This window comes from Helicoverpa armigera, chromosome 30, assembly GCF_030705265.1.
Source record: "Helicoverpa armigera isolate CAAS_96S chromosome 30, ASM3070526v1, whole genome shotgun sequence".
Taxonomy (NCBI): domain Eukaryota; kingdom Metazoa; phylum Arthropoda; class Insecta; order Lepidoptera; family Noctuidae; genus Helicoverpa; species Helicoverpa armigera.
The window spans coordinates 2,067,192-2,087,833 of NC_087149.1; the positions used below are offsets into that span (position 1 = coordinate 2,067,192).

Here is a 20,642-nt window from a genome sequence, read left to right on the forward strand (position 1 = left end):
AGGTGTCTAAGATATACTTAGAAAGTACATACAAACTTTGCCTTCCCTGGAATCCCCTTAGAGTATGTGTACTTGAGAGGTTAATATCAAATTAACGAAGAAACAAGTAGAGTAAAGGTTGTTATTAATTTTTTACAGATTTAAAAATACAACGTCATCAGTTTGCGAAGTTTAAAGAAACTTCAAAGTTTTTCAATAAAAATGTTAAGTGTGAGCGCGCTCGGCCTCTCAATTTTTACTTGTTTTTCTCTTGACTAGCCGTAGGTGGCTAAACCGAAAACAAATTGAAACGGTAAGAAAATGAATTAATAGTTCAAAACACAATCAAAAAACATGCTTTTATAAATGTATACAAAACTGGGGGACGATTCTCCTAAGTTAATAATGTCAAAATTGAATCGCAATAGCAGTTTTAACCACATCGGGCATTCTGCTAACTACTAATAAAAGACCAATCGTATTCCAACGACATTCGATTGGTTTGCGATTGGTCTGCCATTTGGTATACCTATTACAGTCGTTTGCTCTACAATCATATTGCAATCGTAAATAATTTTCAGACAATAAAATGATTCATTATTGAATGACAGAAAAGTATAAAAACGTTTATTAAAAAGAAAAATTAGCGGAATGCCACATACGCTTCAATCGTAATTGAGTCGTGAATGGATCTCAGTCGGATGTGAATCGTACAAACAGTGAGAGTCGTAACAAATACTGAAAACTAGAATAAAATACCTACATATTTTGGGGGGCTCCTATACAACAAACTTAATTTTTTGCTCATCTTCTAACTAATGATAGGGACCCTTCGTGCTCGATTCCGACTCGCATTTTCTGCTTTTTAAATACTTACTTTTCAATGAAATCATATGCAGAATACCAACCCTTGATAAAAAAACATGAAAAGGCAATAAATAGAGTGTCAATTTAGTAATTCTGTCACGCGACACCAACTCATTTCAAGTAACTGAGCAAACTTTCTTGGATATATAAGTACCGGTAGTCGATCTCTTCACGCCATTCGCTCGCCGACTTTGGTACCAGCGCCATCTAGCGACGGATAGCAGAACCTTTTCAAAAATGTTGAAAATAACGGCAATTGTTTCGCTCATGCTTATCGGTAAGTTTATTAATATTCCAATAGTATTTAATATTTGTAAAACCTAACATGTTTTTTTTTATTGGAAACACTATATATTTTGCCGCGTTAAAAAATGTCTGCTTATTTTTTAATTGTTTGCACCTACGTCTATTTCGATTTTGTTAAACTTACTAATTTTGAGTTAAATAAATCCAAAGGCATTTAGGTATTTAGTAATATGTGAAAATTTTATCTTTTTTCATTAAAGATATGGTTTTAAACTTAGTTTTTACTTATCATCTGCCCAGACTATTCCCAACTATGTTAGGGTCGGCTTCCAATCTAACCGAATGCAGCAGAGTTCCAGTGTTTTACAAGGAGCGACTGCCTATCTGACTTCCTCAACACAGTTACCCAGGCAACCTAATACAACTTGGTAAGACTGTCAGACTTCTATGTCTTTTCCAATGATACTTTTGGGCACGATCCTCGCTGACAGCGATGCGGATGCGTTTTTTGACGCATACGTTTTATTTTCCTTTTCATTTTTGTAAATATTTAGATTAGGTAGGATATGTAAAATATGTATGTATAAATAGGATATATTATTATGTAAATAATTAATACTTAAATAAGAACTAATGAGAATTATTTTATCAGCGACATGGTCGCAGGCTGACTCAAAGCGTCATAAAAAGGAAGCGACAGCCTCAACCGATTTCTCTTCAGGTTAGTCTCAATGTTACGGGTGACAGCGTAGACGGGTGACACCCAGCGTAGACGGGTGACACCCAGCGTAGAATGGGTGACACCCAGCGTAGAACGGGTGACACCATGGAGGACAAAATGACTAGCGGAGATGCCATAACGGAAAAACTTCTAACAAAGTAGGGCGACAATGTGAGAAGCGAGGAATGTTACTGTTTTCGTCCCTTATACAACTTCTTTGGACCCGTCAATTTTTTATTAAAATCGTTGACAGATGTCTCAAAGAACCCGACCACCTCGTCAGTTCACTTGTAAATTATCGTTTTGGTCATACCCACCGTACGAATTTGACCTAGAAGAAGTCACTTGACCTACCTGCATTATGGCATCTCCGCTCATCTTTCCTGAGGGTGACACCCAGCGTAGAATGGGTGACACCCAGCGAAGATCGGGTGGCACCCAGCGTACAACGAGTGACACCCAGCGTAGATCGGGTGACACCCAACCATCATTTGTCACCCATGAATGTATGTAGTTTAGAGGTAAATGTGTAGAATTTTTATTGATGTTAGATTCACTGTATTTTAACACGCTTTTATTAGGTCGACTTATATGTATATGTGTAATGAAATTAACCATCTTCTAAGGATCGTAGCGTCATAAAAATTGGCAGCTGTATGTAGTTCTGATGACAATGCAATAATATGGTACTGTCGAACTGATCTGATGATAGAGCCTGAAGATATGAACGGAACATCGAATGAACTGACTGCTTCAACCGGTCTTAATTTTTATTATTTTTGTTGATATATATTTATTTTCCTCGGCAGAACTCATCAGTGGGGTTAGTTCTACTATTAGGTACATTGCGGTTCAGCCTTATTGGAAGGCCTGGCAAACTGTGTTTGTGTAAATGTGTAATTGCCAAAGCCTGGTTCGTTCTGCTCCCCCACGAACGCGATCTACGTCACGAACGAATGGCACAACCTCCAACGTTACCGGGAACACAGTTCGTTTGTGGACGTCGCGATCGACGCTGTCGCTCTCGCATAGGCCTTGTTAGTCATCAGCGCAAGTGCCAAAACCAAGCAACTTGACACGTATGCAGCTTAAATCATCTTTTATAGACGTAAAAGGCCACTGATGATGTTAGTGTATGTTGAGTTTACTTCGCTTTGATCACAACTTGATCTGATCTTATTATTTTTAGCCTATAATGTCCCACTGCTGGGCAAAGGAGTCCCCATCTTGCACACTTCTCGATCTTGTAAATGTTTGCACGCCGAATGGCAAAATATGGCAGAACTTGTTTATTTTATAACACCATTTACTTTGTACCCATATTTGCAAAATAAATTTATCTTTATCTTTATCTTTATCTTTATCTTTATCTTTATCTTTATCTTTATCTTTATCTTTATCTTTATCTTTATCTTTATCTTTATCTTTATCTTTATCTTTATCTTTATCTTTATCTTTATCTTTATCTTTATCTTTATCTTTATCTTTATCTTTATCTTTATCTTTATCTTTATCTTTATCTTTATCTTTATCTTTATCTTTATCTTTATCTTTATCTTTATCTTTATCTTTATCTTTATCTTTATCTTTATCTTTATCTTTATCTTTATCTTTATCTTTATCTCTATCTTCTAGCATATGTTTCTTTTTTGTTTTTAATGTATGTCAATAAAACTATTCATGATGTCTGACATTGCAGGAAGCACATTGTGGGCAGCCAGCCTATCCTGCGACTCGTGTGGAAGCGAATGTGCATCTGCTTGCGGCACCAGGCACTTCCGATCCTGCTGTTTCAATTATCTTAGGAAGAAACGGGGCCCTGATACCCTCAAGGTAATATAAGGTTGTCTGTAAGGGTCCGTTCAGATAGACCGGGTCGGAGAGCATCGGAGCGCATTTTTCTTTTCACACAGACCAAACGGAGCCAAACGTCAAGAATAAATACACGATCGGAGCCGGTTGGCTCCTCTTATTATTTCACACCGAGCGCGTTCGAGCATTCTCAATGACAAAAGCAGTGCGCAATTTTCAACGTGTTAAGAATTTGCTCTGCTCTCCGACCCGGTCTATCTGAACGGACCCTAAGAAATCGCTTTTAGCGATAAGACCGCCCATTGTGTCACCAACTTCAAAATTTTTGTTTGTTCTTGTTGATTTTTAATAGGTGTGCATAACAAAGAATCTATCTAATATGCTGGCAATTTCCTGGCCCTTAAGAAAATCTGTCATCATCTCCCGACCTTTTTTCCCAACTATGTTGCGGTCGGCTTCCAGTCTAACCGGATTCAGCTGAGTACCAGTGCTTTACAAGAAGCGACTGCCTATCTGACCTCCTCAACCCAGTTACCCGGGCAACAAAATACTCTTGGTTAGACTAGTGTCAGACTTACTGGCTCCTGACTACCCGTAATGACTGCCAAGGATGTTTAATGACAGCCGGGACCTACAGTTTAACGTGCCATCCGAAACACAGTCATTGGTGTCTAAGATATACTTAGAAAGTACATACAAACTTAGGAAAGTTGCATTGGTACTTGCCTAACCTGGGATCGAACCTGCGCCCTCATTTTAGAGGTTGGTCCTTTACCCACTAGGCCACCACGACATACTGAATATACCTATACCACTGACCTCTATATTTACCACTGGACAGGCTGTTGTCAACGTGCTTTTGTGCCCGTTTGATAATCGCCATTTTGGCGCTGTTGGTTGAAATTATACGTCAAAATTCGTTCTGTGGTCACTCGCTTAGACGATATTTTCGCTTCAAATGGGCACAAAAATTTGCTGTCAAACGTACGAAACAGCCGGTCCAGTGGTAAATATAGAGGTCAGTGACCTATCTTAAAATGTTTTTATATTATTTTTCACAGTATTTAGCTGCCAACCAAGATGTGAAAGAAAGCCAGCCAAGGTCTAAACTTCCTATGTTCGTAGTCGAAAACATTCCTGTACCCGAACAATGGCTCTCGAACATGTTGTCAAACGAAAACCACCCTTATTCAATAGAAGATTTGGTCGAGAATCGCGTTTATGATGCTTAGAGCACTTTCTGGACTTGAAACACGGGGAAATTGTAAATGACTGATTTTGTATTTGTATTTATATTGTAGATAATATTTATTGTAAAAAAATATATGAAAATAATGAGTATAAAAAAATAATTTTAAAAATACATACTCCAACAATTTTTTTTTATGTATTTTTTTTTGTGTCATGGAAGAATTTTTTTTTTATTTTCTGTACTTAAACACTATAGCAATATAATGTTGCGAATATGTTTTTTTATTGGAAATACTGTATTTTTAAAAACAATTAAATGTGTATTTTTTTGTTTATTTTACGGCATGAGTTAAAAAAAATTATAATGTAAGTCCCAAACCATAAAAAAATTATTTTTAGAATAGATTTTATGTCTAAAATGGCTGGATAAATAGACATAGAATCTAAATTATTATAACTAGGATATAAGTACATATTAAATAATTATCAGAATCCAGTTTCTATTGTTTCATTTTATAACCTTACTAGCTTTTGCCCGCGACTTCGTTCGCGTGGAATAGTGACTTCCGGCAGATTTTTGGTTTGACCAATAGATGGCGCTATATGTCCGGAATAAATGTTATTTTTATATTTTTTTGTCCTATGTCCTTTCTCAAGTTCCAAACTATATCTGTGCCAAATTTCACACAAATCGGTTCAGTGGTCTCGACTTTCATAACTTAAAACTGGCCAACAGTTTGAGCCTGCAATGATTTGGACACATGTTTTTAAGTCCTTTACCTACCATAAAAGTGACATTCGTTCGAACGTTCTTATTTATATTCCTTGTAATCATCGATATATATGTACTACGTACTAGATAGAACGTTCCGAACAAAAAGCTTACCACACTGAACTGCACTGCAGACTATGCAGTGCCCAAAATGGCAAATCAGAGCGATTTTGACACCTGCGTCAGATGGATGTCTATGAAACTACAATTATAAAATAGAAAATACATATCAAGGTATAAACTTAGTATTGTATATATTAATATGGATAATTGTATGTATTAGTTTATAAGTATTGTTATGAATAATATGTGTGTATTTGTATTTTTATGGGCCCTAGTTGCCTGAAATAAAGGAATAAATAAAAAAAATAAACTTACACATATAAACTATTCGAGAGTCAAGTTAGTAAAATTACACGCTGTTCATGCTATTACAACGCTTGTATATCATACTTTTCATTTATAATTCAATTTTACAAATATGCATTAATTTGTTCCCGCCCGCCATCTTGAATTATGGATTAAGAAAATCGTGCAGAAACAGATGTGCCATAAAACTAGCAGTAGGTAAAATATCAATGAAAACAGACTTCACTTTGTCATGGTATGTTCTTACTTTCAAGAAAAAGTAATTAAATTCGCGAAAATTTGTGATAGCCCTCTTAAGAAAAAAAACATCGAAAAAAATAAGTTCCTGGTTTTAATATATTACATGATTTTGCATTCAATTAGATATAAATAATTTTTTTGATATATTACATGATTTTGAATTCACTTAGATATAAACTTTTTGAGTAATGAAAAATGTAGGCAAAATACGAGCGACACTTCAGCAATTAACATCAATGAGGATGACTACATGTCACAATACGTCAACGAGATGTCAACAGACGACGTAAGTGGGTAAATTATTTGTATGGATGTTCTTGTCTATCGCTAGAATATATGTCAATGCTTGTAATACCCTAAGTACTTCGATCAATTTGTACTACTCAAAATCTTTCAATACATAGATGGCGCTTGGGTGATGATTGCACCCAGGCGCTACATGAGCTAGAGACGGCCCTGGGGCCCGATTCTCCTAAGTTAATGTTGTCAAAATCGACTTGAAATTGAATCGCAACATGATCGCAAAAGCAGTTTTAACCTTATCGGGCATTCTGCTACTAATATAAGACCAATCGTATTCCAATGACATTCGATTGGTTTGCGATTGGTCTTCTATTTTGGTGATTTTGGTCTATACGGTTTGCTGTACAATCATTTTGCAATCGTAAATCATTGCAGACAAAATGATTGAAAGAAAAGGATAAAAACGTTTATTTCAAAGAAAAAATAGCGGAATGCCACATACGCTTCAATCGTAATCGAGTCGGGATTGGATCTCAGTCGAACCGAGTCGAACGTGAATCGTATATCGCTTAAGTAAAATTAGGAGAATCGGGCCCCTGGTAGTTGTATTAATATTCCGTAATAAAAAAACCGGCCAAGTGCAGTCGGCGTCGGACTCGCATACGAAGGGTTCCGTACTATTATTTATCATACCATAGAACATAGAGTATACATAAGGAAATACATAGGGGAGTACATAGAGTGTACATAGGTAATGAAATACATAGGGGAGTACATAGAGAGTACATAAGGAAATACATAGGGGAGTACATAGAGTGTACATAGGGAGTATACATATAGAGTGTAAGTCGTGGTGGCCTAGTGGGTAAAGAACCAATCTCTCAAGTATGAGGGCGCGGGTTCGATTCCAGGTCAGGCAAGTACCAATGCAACTTTTCTAAGTTTGTATGTACTTTCTAAGTATATCTTAGACACCAATGACTGTCTTTCGGATGGCACGTTAAACTGTAGGTCCCGGCTGCCATTGAACATCCTTGGCAGTCGTTACGGGTAGTCAGAAGCCAATAAGTCTGACACCAGTCTAACCAAGGGGTATTGGGTTGCCCTTGTAACTGGGTTGAGGAGGTCAGATAGGGCAGTCGCTCCTTGTAAAGCACTGTGGTACTCAGCTGAATCCGGTTAGACTGGAAGCCGACCCCAACAACCCTAAAAATCATTTTGTGGGTTAACCCTTTTTAGATCTGGGTATGCTACTTACATTTTTCGCATTATCATTAGCTGTCTCATTCTACCGTATCTATAATATATACATCTTTCTCTCTCACGCCGTTATCTGCAAACCAAGCAAATATCATACAAAACATAGACAGTATGCTGTCTCATTCGTTCCTAACCAAAGTTGGTAGGTGTGACAAGGAAGCATAAAGTGTATTGATGAATAAAAATAGCCTGGTTATAGGGAAGGCGACGCTTTCCGAAACATTTCGATTTGAATCGAACCACAAAAAAATCGAAATCTAAAACATCAGTTTCTAAGAAATTATTTATCAATTTTGCTTTTGCTGTGTAAGTATAAATCAATTTTATTTAAAGTAAGGCAAATAAAATATAGGTATATAATTAAACTAACGATTAACGCAGCTCTCTAGCACCTTGAACTTAGAACTTAGTCCTATAGAACACACTGAACGGCCCGATTATGTGTCTTACAAAAAATCAGCAGCCTAATAGGTAGTATGGTTTATGCCAAAACAGTAAAATCAAACGCCGATATTAATGAGTATCGATCCAGTACTACCTATTTATCGATTCTTTTGTCTCGAAAATATCGATGTTTTTATTATTCGAACGAACTCGGATAGCCATCCCTAGGTAGGTGCTTGTTGTTCACGCGTATGAAGAGTACACATCATTACATTATTTAAGTGTAAATTATTGTGATTTAAAGCAGTAAGTAGGTACAAACCCCACCCCACCCCAGGGTAAGTAGGTACCCATTATTTATAAGTAACAACAGTAGGTATTTGCAAGTACCAATGCAACTTTTCTAAGTTTGTATGTACCTAATTTCTAAGTAAATCTTAAACACCATTGACTGTGTTTCGGATGGCACGTTAAACTGTAGGTCCCGGCTGTCATTGAACATCCTTGGCAGTCCAGTCGTTAAGGGTAGTCAGAAGCCAGTAAGTCTGACGCCAGTCTAACCAAGGGTATCGGGTTGCCCGGGTTACTGGGTTGAGGAGGTCAGATAGGCAGTCGCTTCTTGTAAAGCACTGGTACTCGGCTTGATCCGGTTAGACTGGAAGCCGACCCCAACATAGTTGGGAAAAAGGCTCGGAGGATGAGTAGCAGGGTGAGTTGCACCATTTAACTATACTAGATGTTCGCCACTGGGGGACTGCCCCCTAAGTATGTTCAGTATTTTTGTTAGTACGTTTATCTTTAATGATAGGTGCCTTATCTGTACTCAATAATTATATCTCCAGGTAAGTATTATTGTTTTGTTTATATTCAGCGTTATCTTTAACAATTTAACAATAACCAATAACATCTACATACAGGGTGTGTCGTACCTAATCACATTAAATTCTATGACATATAATATACTTTATGATATTCTATGGCGAATTGTAAAAAAAATACCTAATCCATTCAGTGGTTTAGCCACAGGAGTCATTTTTGGTTTTCATAATTTACAACATCACGTGTAATGCAGAAATAAAGTTATGAGTATCGAATGTTTTGACCAGTTGTCAGCTGTCAGTTTTCAAGGGAGAATTTCAGTTGTTTGTAATGAATGACTTTTATATGGTGTTCTAATTGTCGCACATTTTTATTCTTTTACTTTGTTTGAAGTATTCATTTTTTATTTTTGCGTATTTTATATATGAATTTGTCATAACTTCTACGGGGCTAATGTCAAAATTATATTTAGAACTAATCAATTTCAACTTTCAAAACTAGTTCAGCAGTTAAAACTAAGTAGTAAAGTAAACCAAAATGAGTATGTGTAATGAGTAGCAGGAAAATAATTAAATACGCAATCTAAGCAATTCTATAAATAACTAGCAAACCCGGCGAACTCCGTTACGCCATCAAAATGGCTTCGTTTTATGTTACACTAGCTTCTGCCAGCGACTTCGTCCGCGTTAGATTCGAACTTTGTGCAAAGAGAGGAAGAAATAATAATCACCAGCCCATCCAATTATCTAAATCTATGCATACCTAGCCCATTACTACTTAGCTTTAACCACTAAGGCTGCACACGCGACGGAAGCTTAAAAAATCGAGTAACTTCTCCCGTTTTCCCAACATTTCCCATCACTCTCTCACACATCTCTGCTCCTATTGATCGTAGCGTGATGAAAAGTATCCTATAACCTGCCCAGGAGTATGAAGAATATTTGTGCCAAGTTTCATTAAAATCCGTCGAGTAGTTTTTGTTTCCATAACGAACATACAGACGGACATACAGACAGAAAGACAGACAGACCGACAAAAAAATTACTGATTGCATTTTTGGCATCAGTATCGATCACTAATCACCCCCTGATAGTTATTTTGGAAATATATTCAACTAGCTTCTGCCAGCGGTTTCATCCGCATCCCGTGAGAACTACTTCCCGTACCGGAATAAATAGCAGCCTATAGCCTTCCTCGATAAATGGGCTATCTAACACTGAAAGAAATGTTCAAATCGGACCAGTAGTTCCTGAGATTAGCGCGTTCAAAGAATAGTTTTTTTTTGCTTTTCAGTTTTTTTGGGAGTCGGTTTTATTTTTTTGTAAAAAGTTTTTTATTTTTGGCTTTTCAGTAACAAGCGTAGTTGTCTGTCACTATCCGCATTTGTGGAAAGTTCTCATCAATACGAATAATATAAGCCCAAACACGAGGTAGTTTACATATTTAGTTGTCGAGTTCCCTCGACCTTCTCCGGTCTCCATCATCAGGTCAGCTCCAAACCTTCACAGTTGCAAAGGCCTCGTCAATACAAATAATATAAGCCCAAACACGAGGTAGTTTACGTATACGGTTGTCGAGTTCCCTCGACCTTCTCTCGTCTCCATCATCAGGTCAGCTCCAAATCTCCACTGTTGCATAGTGTTATCAGACGTACACCTCATTGTAAAGTTTTTAACCTATGCACGCCTACAATTTTCGAAAGTTGCCCTTGATTTCTCAGGGTTTCCATCATCAGATCCTGATCTGGTGATTATGGGACCACCTGGAAAGTATACCCTATCAAACAAAAAAAAATTTGCAAATCGGTCCAGGCGTCTTGGAGTTATCGGTGAACATACATAAAAAATAATAAAAAAAAAGATCCCGACGAATTGAGAACCTCCTCCTTTTTGGGAAGTCGGTTAAAAAATACCGACCGAATAGATTTTTTATACTGTCTATTTATGTCTTACTGTCGTATTAAATAATCAACTGTCATTAATTTAAATGGCTGATCAATGTGTTTTTCAACTGATCGTAAATAATATCTCGAATACTGAAACATAACAGCTCAAAAAATTTTTGCCTTTTTTTCAGGTATCGGAAGCAACACGTCATGGAATGACAAACAGCTGTCAACACAACATCAGAACGTCACACGATAAAGTAACAAAATGGCGGCATCTGAGGAAGATTACAAATATTTGAAACGAACAGGAACTGCAGGGGTACGCGGTCACTTGTATGAGACTAAACTACTTAGCCTGATATACTTCAGATTATTGCACGACGATGATTTCGAAGAGTTCTACCTAGGCACAAACGTTGACAAGCTGGGCTCATTCGATGACATATGTTTTAGAGCTAAAATAAAAGGCTGTGCTCAGCCACTCGCAGTTTTCATTCAAGCCAAACACAGAGAAAACAACTCGGTTTTAACATTAAACAGTGGAGCTGAAATGGAAAAGCATTTACAAAGTTTCTTGGAAATAAGAAAAAAACTCCAACCTGGAAGTAAGGATAAGCTTTTCGAAGCGACAACCGATAAAACACAATGCCTGTGTGTTATTTACACAACGGCAAATGGTGATAAATCCTCTACAGTGTATGAAGGTGCGAATGCTGAAAAACTGAATGATTTGATAGCAACGGCTGCTGGAGCCACCAAACCGGCCCATCATAGGCGCGATATAGATCGTTTATGTACAACATATTTGGAATACCAAATGCGCGCATTCGCTCGTAAAATGGCAAAGTGCATCCACAGTGAGATGAAAGATTACCAGGAGCTGTCGACTGACGACCACGTTCTGCAGTACCACGTCATTATAGCCAAGAATTTTTTTAACATTTCCGACGAGCAGATTAACGGTTTTCGCACCGCGAATTTTAAAGAGGATTTCTTAGACGAAGAGGGAGAACGTTTTTTGTTGACACATTTTCAAGAAGAACTGTTTACTGAGATAATCAAAAGGCAAAAATCTGCCGCAACATGCGCGGGACTTGATGACTGCACCTTCGTTGTCGATGACAAAGATAAAGTCAAGGATGAAGACATTGCAGCGATGTACCACCACATCGCGAGTAGTATTATTTATAAAACAAAAAGATTCAAATTCATTCACGCAACATCTTCGGAAAAGCACAATTTAATACTGAACAAAATCAACTCGACACTACACAACAGAAATATAGCATTGAAAACAGCTCTTTTGAAATATTTGCCGCCAAATGAATTCCAATTTAAAGTTCCGGCGTGGTTCGGCAATAAAGACTTAACATTGCGAGGTGATGACAAGAAACAAGAAAAAAAACTGAATGATTTAACATCCAAAATCGTCGGGTTATTAAGGAAATCATGCGGTGACCGCGATCCTGTCGCCACTTTAGCCGACATTCTCGTATTCCCCAGTGTTTCAGGACCTGTCGTGAGCGTCACAATAGATGACTCTATGGGTAAAGGATTTCTTCAACTCAGTGGCGGCATAGCATCAGCTGTTGGAAATTTACTAGTTCAACATCCTTTTAGCGACCAGCTCATCTTCACAACTGAATACGATTCATTAGGTCCACTTGCTAAAAGATTATATGACAAATTACAAGCCGAACTCAAAAATTTGACATTATACGCATTTAACATAGATGTAAAACATGCATTTCCGAAACTTTCAATGATTCAAGGTCATATTTTTGACTTAAAAGAAAATGCTGAACTTTTTTTCGATAGCTTATTATTTTACACTTCACAACTCGATGAAAAAAAAGTAGAAGAAACATTAATTTACGAGATAAGTCAGCATTTACCTGATGACGTGCACAATGAAGAGATCACATCCAACGCCATATATCTCAAGTATCATGATAACATCCAGAAGTGGTGGATGTCCAAAGACGGGACGTATCTGTCGAAGACTGGGACTTTATACAAAGATGCTGTAGAGCATACCACAGGCCTTCCCCTGACGAGCGTCATGAACATGATGGAGACATTGAAAAACAAACATTATGACTTTAACGAGAACGCTATTCGTTCTATTCCACTGGCACAGCAGCCAGCTCAAACTATTATATTAACGGACAGCACCTCACTGACCATTGCTAAGCTCGCAAAACAACTCAATTATAAAAACTTCATCGTATTGGATTTGAAATACATCCTGAATCTAGTAGCAAAAGATGACAAAGCGTTACGTGAAGAACTAACGAATTTGAAAGAGTCCATAACAATAATAATGGATTTCAGTTATTTACTGCAGAAGAAAAACTGTTTGCGCTCACAGAGGAAATTCCAGGAACTTGTGAAATCCATTCAGAGACACAAAACCGTAATAGTCGCAGACCAAGAATCTTTCTACTTAGTTAAGAAATATTTCCCAAATTCAAATAATGTGGTGAAGGATACAACAAATAATCTAATTGACATGAGTGAGGAATCTCGAACACATGTATTGGAGAACACACAAGTGATGTTCCTCGGTAATGAAGTAACTCTATCTCAAGTAATAGATAACAAGTCAATTGCATACGTAGTAGGAAGTGTGATTAATAAGCTAATGCTGGGCGATTTACAAACACTTACAATAGGAAAGTCGGTACACAACTCAAATTACAAAAAAGAAATGTACCTGGACCGGACACTGGAGGATGTGGAAATACTAGATCGGAATCAAAAATCTTCGATAACTATATGTGCTCATGGAACAGTTTCAACAGTTGAATATCCTACTGATGGAATACTGTCGACCAGAGGAAGACAGGATGTAGTTTATGGTACTTCGTCTCAACCGAGTAAAGAAGGTGTGAATCGGATTCGGACGCGCAAATATATCGACAACAACCTCAAAGTACTAGTTGGTGATGCTGGAATAGGGAAATCCACTTTCCTGACTCACTTGTCACATGAAGCAACGAAAGAACAGCAGGATTCGTGGGTACTGAGGATAAATTTAATACAACAATGTAAGCAATTCTCTGAGTGGCAGGATAGCAAAAAAAGGATCGATGTTTTAGAGAGTCTTAAATTCTTGTGCCAAGTAGCTCTCAGCAAGAATCATAACAACCATGAAGAAAGCGGTCAAGTGAAAATAGCACTTGAACAGTGTGACGGATTGTTTCATCTAAAAGATTGCTCAGCTGATGACTGGACAGTTTTCGAACTGAAAATGTTTCTGCATTATTATAATACAAAAAGAGTGCTAATCCTTCTAGATGGCTTTGACGAAATATGTCCAATGTATGAAAATGAAGTGACTGCATTCATAAACACACTACTTAGTGAAGACTGGCAGCCTCGCGGCCATAAAATGTGGATCACGAGCAGAACTGTTGGCAATTTAGATTCGTCCATAGGCCTGACAACAGGCATGGTTTATAAACTAACGCCACTAAGTGGCCGTGATCAGGACGACTATCTTATACGTTATTGGGATGAAAAGGGTCTGTTAAAGGATCTTAACGATCAGCAGTTTCGAAACATCCATGACTTCGTTCGCAGTGATGATGTGTATAAATTGGTCAAGAAAGTCGATAGCCACGATGGCCCAAGAAAGGAAATAGCTTTTCTCTCTGTTTATTTAAGCTTGATCCGCTATTTAGCTTCAAGACTCAACAAACCAAAATTTCGACATTTCAAATTACACGAAGTTGTAATTGAGAGTCTCAAGGTACTCACCGAATCTATGTCGAAAATGAAGATCGACAATGTCATCTCTATTCCCGTACACTTGAACATGATAGCGGATTACTTGTTCAATAAAATACGAGATACTGGCAAAATACCAAATACCTGGGATTTAAACATGAACCTTTTTGACATATACGAAGGTTTCTTAAAAACCAAACTGAAAATACGAGTTCAAGAGAAAAACAAAAATGATCTGTTCACCCCCGATAACAAATCTGATTTCGAAGAAAAGTATGCGAAATTTATGGAAACACATAAAAAGTTGGGCGCATACGCAGTGTTCGGTAAAACTAATACTCTTCAAGTGATCTTCATGCAACAGAATGAAGATCAGTTGAAGAGTATTGTGGAAATGGTTAAAGACCTGAAGCAGGACTTTTTGAAAACAGGAGTTATAACGAACGTAGTCAACAATGTACCAGTGTTCATACACGCGACGTTTGCAGATTATTTTGCCGTCGAATATATTTGTGATTTATTCAAAACTGACTTAGATCGACCTTTCATATGGAATTTTATATTAAATGTGATGTTTTTCAGTGGCAATGTAGGAGTCCTCACATTATTCGATGCTAAAATGAAAACGAACGAAGAACTAGTTGCCCTTTTCAAAGTTGACAACGAAGTCGTATGTGATATATTGTTGAATCAAAATGTAGATGGAGATATCAGATCTTCGTTAGCTGAAGCAGTAAAGCACAACCTGCGTGCCATAGGAGTGTTCTTGTGTTCTGCAGTTGCAGACAATCTTACCGATACTAGGCTGAAGGATTTCATAAAAATCGTTAAAGATACAAACATTATAATGACGGCCATTAAAATGGAATTTGAAGTAATAATTGTAGAAATTGTCAATCTTGTGAAAAGTACAGACTCGTCGAAATTAGTTGAATTGTTTGAAAAGTTTAAATTTATTAAAAATATTGAGAACATAACTACTGACGAACTGATACAATTGTTACACAAGTATTTGTGGAATCGCATGGAAATAGAATACGATTGGAGTTTCGTTCGTGAGTTTGTTGGTCTAATACAATTTATATAGGCAGTGGAAACTAAACATCAGGTTAGACTGGAAGCCGATCCCAACATAGTTGGGAAAAAGGCTCGGAGGATGATGATGATGCTTATAAACTCTTTTGCAAAAAAAGCGGGCACCTATGCGAAATCTTAGTTTTAAGGACTTTACGTGTATTTCAAAGGGTTTCAATGATTGTAGTATGTTTCTATCATCAAAAGGGTTAGCCACGCATGCGTGACAGTGTATTCTAAATTTGAATTTGGTACAATTGCTAAGAAATTGGTTACAGTACCGTATTTTCTTGTGTACAGTATTTTCTTGTATGGCGGCGATTATCATTTGTTAGTATTTAGGGAGTTAGAACGTGTTTAGTGAAATAATAACTATGTCTTAAATCTGCTGCAGCTTCTACTTGTATTGACAATTTGCTACAGGTATTTTAGTACGAAATGTTCTATTTAAAAAGGGGAACAAATATAATGACCACCATAAAATGCTTTGATACCCTTAGTTTTGTAACCAGAAATATCTACTGAACACCAGAAAAATAAAGTCTAAAAATGTAATAGTACCAGCTATTTTAGTCACGACTTCACTTTAAATTGTATTCGACCACCAAATTTAGTAAATGATCACCAACTCTTGACGACCAAATTAATGTATTATTTTTGCCTAAATAAGTCACTGTGATTGCCATAAAATGTAGGCTTATTACCAAATAAAGTATTATGAAGCCATTTTAAGTTATGTGTCCGGCTTGCAATGCATGCGTGAGTGTCAGTATGACGAGTGACAGGGGAAAATGGAAGAAAATGACATATTGCGCCGACCCCAAGTAAAATTGGGAACAGGGCAGGAGAAAGAAGAAGAAGAATGTGTTTCTCAATACACTCCCTCGAAAACACACTCTTATCGCACTGTTTAGAGGCATGCAATAGACAATTTTCCACCTTAGTGCAGGAAAAGGGTCCCCACAATGTTATTACATTTATTGTATCAGGCCGAACTTATTTTTTTGGAGTCAGTTTACTTAAACAGGATAGCAAGATGTAAAAACTTTTATTATCATTTTATATTAAAACGTTAGTCTAATTTTGATGATCATTTACTACTTTTGGTGATCATTTACTACTTTTGGGATAACAATGATTTATTTGGACTCATTTTGCTTAAATAGGATAGCAGAATTTAAAAACTTTGGTTATAATCTTACTTTAAAATGGTGATTTAATTTTGGTGATCATTTACTATTTTTGGCTTACGCATGATTTATTTTGGAGTAATTTCACTTAAATAGGATAGCAAAGTGTTAAAACTTTGGTTATAGTTTTACATTAAAATGCGAGTTTCATTTTGGTGATCATTTACTATTTTTGTCTGCTATTTGTTACTATATCTGGTGGTCAGTTAAACATAAGCCTTTAAAAGCCCTTTCCAGTGATATATAACTCATTACTAGAGAAGGAATCTAAGAACTTGAAACTAACTATCTACTAAACTAACTAATATATGCTCTAACATCTAAAGTACTAAGAATTGGTAAGTAGTATGTTAGTACAAAATGTAACTCTTGAAAAGACCTTTCAAATGATGTATGACTCATTGCTAGAGGGGGAGTAGACCAACATTCAAACATTTCGCCCATTGTCCTTTCTTGTGAGATAAGCTTGTACAATTATTTTTTTAAATTATTCTTGTCTGTGTTTTTATGTATACATAAACTGTTAAATAAAAATATAAAGGTATATTAACTTTCACAAAACAATTTATTTAACAGCAAACAAATTGACATAACATTTGTTTGGTATATTATGAAAACAAATTAAAAATTGTTTCACTAAAAGCATCAGTTCAGACGGTTTCCAAGCGTATCCTCTTGCGAATAGCGTCGGTTTTCGCTTGCCACGGCACTGGACAACCACGGTTCTGGTACTGGGATGTTCGCCACCACGTACATGGCTACTGCTGGGGCCATAGATTATACACTAATACTGGTATAGATACGCCACTCTGAGAGCCAAAATTCAGAAAACTATATTTCCCCCGCCGCTAGATGGCGCGCAACTGGTAACAGAGCTATAGGTGGCGCTAGTAGTACCAGAGTTACTTAATTTGTCATCTATAATATAAAAATGAATCGCTAAATGTGTTGGTAAGCGCATAACTCAAGAACGCCTGGACCAATTTGGCCAATTCTTTTTCTGATGTATTTGTTATTGTTACGAGAAGGTTCTTATAAAGAAAAAAAATAGGGTAGGGGGCGAGTTGGGTAGAGTAAGGTAGGATAGCGTAGAGTAGTCAGTTCACGGAAGCGAAGCTGCGGGTAAAAGCTAGTCTTCAATAAAAAATCATTGAATGATCAAAAACACAACAATAATTATAAACTGAACTAAACTAAAAGTAAATAGTTGTAATTTCAATCATTTACTGATTTATTAAACGATCTAGGGCTGAAATAATTCAAACTAAGCTATTATTTTCTTTTATTTTTTTCTCTTATTTTAATAATCAAATGCTGGCTTTTTGATTTGGCCATTCCTATCAAAACATCTAATTTTTCCATTAATAAGGACTGTGGCAGATCGGACTGATGGCCTTATATTAAAACACTGGACAAAGACGCAAGTGTTGTCTACAAACCGTGCCTAGAAGTAGTGTTGAGTTGTGTACGTTTTAATTAATTGTATTTTGTGTATTTGTTATGACATGATTATATAATTTTTTTTAATTAATGTGTTGCCTAAATGTATGTGTATATGTACTAATACTAGATTATAAGCTGTTTATGTCTTTACTAACAATAATGGATTGTTTTATCTGAATTAAAATTGATTATTATTATTTTCATTTATTTATTTTTAAACATATATTTTACATTTTTAAATATAGAAATCATTTAAAAATATAAAAAATAGGTTGCCACCGATATCGGGCACAGGGTCCAAGGTACCAGTGGTTAGGGTCCCAGAGACAGAAACCACCTCACAATACGTGCCGTATCAAGGAGTACTGCCTTCTGAATCAGTCCCTTGATCCAGCCGCCCAACGAGAGCCTCCTAAGGTGTTCGTCGAGGCTCTTGGCTATTAAACCATTGGCCGTAACGACAATCGGCACAACAACAGCCGTGTCGACACTCCACATGGCGACAACCTCGTGCGCTAAGTCGAGATACTTTATTTGTTTCTCTTTCTCAGCTTTCACAAGGTTCTCGTCATGCGGAACAGCGACATCGATTATCATCGCGCGGCGCGCTAATCGATCTATCACCACAATATCAGGCTTATTGGCTACAATAGTCCTGTCAGTGATGATAGACCGATCCCAGTACAACGTGATATGGTCCTTTTCGAGAACTGGGTCGGGCGCATACTTGTAGTACGGTACCTCAAGGTCTACAAGGTTGTATTGCAGAGCAAGCTGCTGGTGGATGATGAAATGAAATGAAATGAAATCGTTTATTTTCCAAGTTGGACATTACATCACTTTTACACGTCATTTTAAGAACGCTGAGGTCGGCATTTCCTAACTGACTGATCCCTGAGAAGAAACGCCGAAACAAACTCAAGGGTCATAGTCTCTTTTAAAGTCCAAACATGTTATAAATCAAATAATATTATGTGTGAGTGTCACCATGTACGCGGCCTGGAATGGCCTTTTGAGGAAAGAGCCACATCAGGCTGGAGCTGACCAGTCCCAACAGACGGCACGCATGCATCAGTTGTCGTGTAGCTCAACCATATCTTAGGGAGCTCAACGACCTGTCACACGACGATACCAGATCTGCAGAACATTTGCGTAGGCCATTCAAAAATACTCAAACCCGGAAGACAGTATTTATGTTATAAGAATATATAATGTTGCTCGCATACACGATACTCACATTCACAATAATAATAATAAAAAAAAATACGATAATAATATATAAATTTCAATAAACAATGTCATTAATAAAATGTTATCTGATGATAATATATATTTAAAAGTCAAAAGTAACAATACACAGGCATTTGAAAAGATATCACTCACTAAGCGAGCAGCTCATTCCCAAGCTTCTTTATCATTTAAATAATCAAATATTTTGTAATATCCTTTTTTCAAAAGTTTGGATTTTATATGATTTTTAAATTTCTTGATAGGCAAATCACGAACCGCTTTGGGAAGTTTATTGTAAAAGCGTATACATTGACCCATGAACGAGTTGCTTACTCTGTGGAGGCGAGTAGCATGTACAGCAAGATTATGTTTATTCCTAGTATTTATGCTATGAACATCAGACATTTGAACAAAGTCAGATATGTTTTTACGAACGTACATTAAATTTTCAAAAATGTATTGAGAGGCAACAGTCAGAGGAAAAATAACTAATTGACCAGAGTGATCAGAATCCAACACATTTAAAATTTGTTTGTTTAAAGGTTTTAAGTTTGTAAAAATGTTGTCTATACATGTAGCACTAGTGCTAGTTATTCTAGTTGGCTCGAGAAATGTACTGTACAAGTTGTATGATTTAAATAGAGTTATAAAATTATTAACAATAGCAGTATTTTCCAGTTTATTAATATTAAAGTCTCCACAGACGACAACTGTTTTATTATTGTTAGAAATTTTGAATAATACATCTTCCAGATGCTTCTCAAAAATTGTATATGTTGCACATGGGGGCCTGTATACACTCATTACAATGAACTGCTCAAGCTCAACGCATGATATCTCAATTACTCGCTCAACAGAAAGGTTCACAATATCCTTCCGTTCTTTGAATTTAATAGTATTGAGAGAATTATTAGAGAATTATGAGAGAACCACCACGTATTATATTTACTCTGCTGTACGAGCTGCCTACACAATGGTTCTTGAAGCTAAATATGAACTGATGCTCTTTAAGCCAATGCTCAGTTAAACATAAAATATCTATATTATTACAGTTCATGAACAACTCCAATTCCAATTCTTTACCAATCAAACCTTGAATATTTTGATGGAATATATTCAGATTGTGTTTGTTTCTAGTATTTATACTCAAAGGGTTTGATGGATCAGAAGTGACAACATTTT

The 20,642-nt window shown here is 36.6% G+C and overlaps 2 protein-coding genes and 1 long non-coding RNA gene across 5 annotated transcripts in view; all 3 read left to right on the plus strand.

The window, feature by feature from the left end:
* Positions 1-20,642, plus strand: part of LOC135119142 (uncharacterized) — a 102,042-nt gene that overhangs the window by 29,857 nt on the left and 51,543 nt on the right. The window lies entirely within an intron of this gene.
* LOC110382093 (uncharacterized) lies at positions 1,004-4,969 on the plus strand. Of its 2 annotated transcripts, XM_021342581.3 has the most exons (4): positions 1,036-1,123; positions 1,745-1,813; positions 3,513-3,646; positions 4,687-4,969. In XM_021342581.3, the coding sequence occupies exons 1-4, from the start codon at positions 1,084-1,086 to the stop codon at positions 4,855-4,857; spliced, it is 414 nt and encodes a 137-aa protein (XP_021198256.1). In that variant the 5' UTR covers positions 1,036-1,083; the 3' UTR covers positions 4,858-4,969. The 2 variants fall into 2 exon arrangements, with proteins under 2 accessions (XP_021198257.1, XP_021198256.1); XM_021342582.3 differs by lacking the exon at positions 1,745-1,813 and having other exon boundaries at positions 1,004-1,123; positions 4,687-4,962.
* LOC126056150 (uncharacterized) lies at positions 8,319-18,427 on the plus strand. Of its 2 annotated transcripts, none has more exons than XM_049847930.2 (2): positions 8,319-8,390; positions 10,980-18,427. In XM_049847930.2, the coding sequence occupies exon 2, from the start codon at positions 11,057-11,059 to the stop codon at positions 15,608-15,610; it is 4,554 nt and encodes a 1,517-aa protein (XP_049703887.2). In that variant the 5' UTR covers positions 8,319-8,390; positions 10,980-11,056; the 3' UTR covers positions 15,611-18,427. The 2 variants fall into 2 exon arrangements, with proteins under 2 accessions (XP_049703887.2, XP_063899001.1); XM_064042931.1 differs by having other exon boundaries at positions 8,329-8,422.

Excerpts from the sequence above, each read along its gene's own strand:
- LOC110382093 (XM_021342581.3), top strand. The coding sequence starts at position 1,084 with ATGTTGAAAATAACGGCAATTGTTTCGCTCATGCTTATCG. Across the intron at positions 1,124-1,744 it reads TGTTTCGCTCATGCTTATCG|CGACATGGTCGCAGGCTGAC; the intron begins GTAAGTTTATTA and ends TTATTTTATCAG. Across the intron at positions 1,814-3,512 it reads CTCAACCGATTTCTCTTCAG|GAAGCACATTGTGGGCAGCC; the intron begins GTTAGTCTCAAT and ends CTGACATTGCAG.
- LOC126056150 (XM_049847930.2), top strand. The coding sequence starts at position 11,057 with ATGGCGGCATCTGAGGAAGATTACAAATATTTGAAACGAACAGGAACT.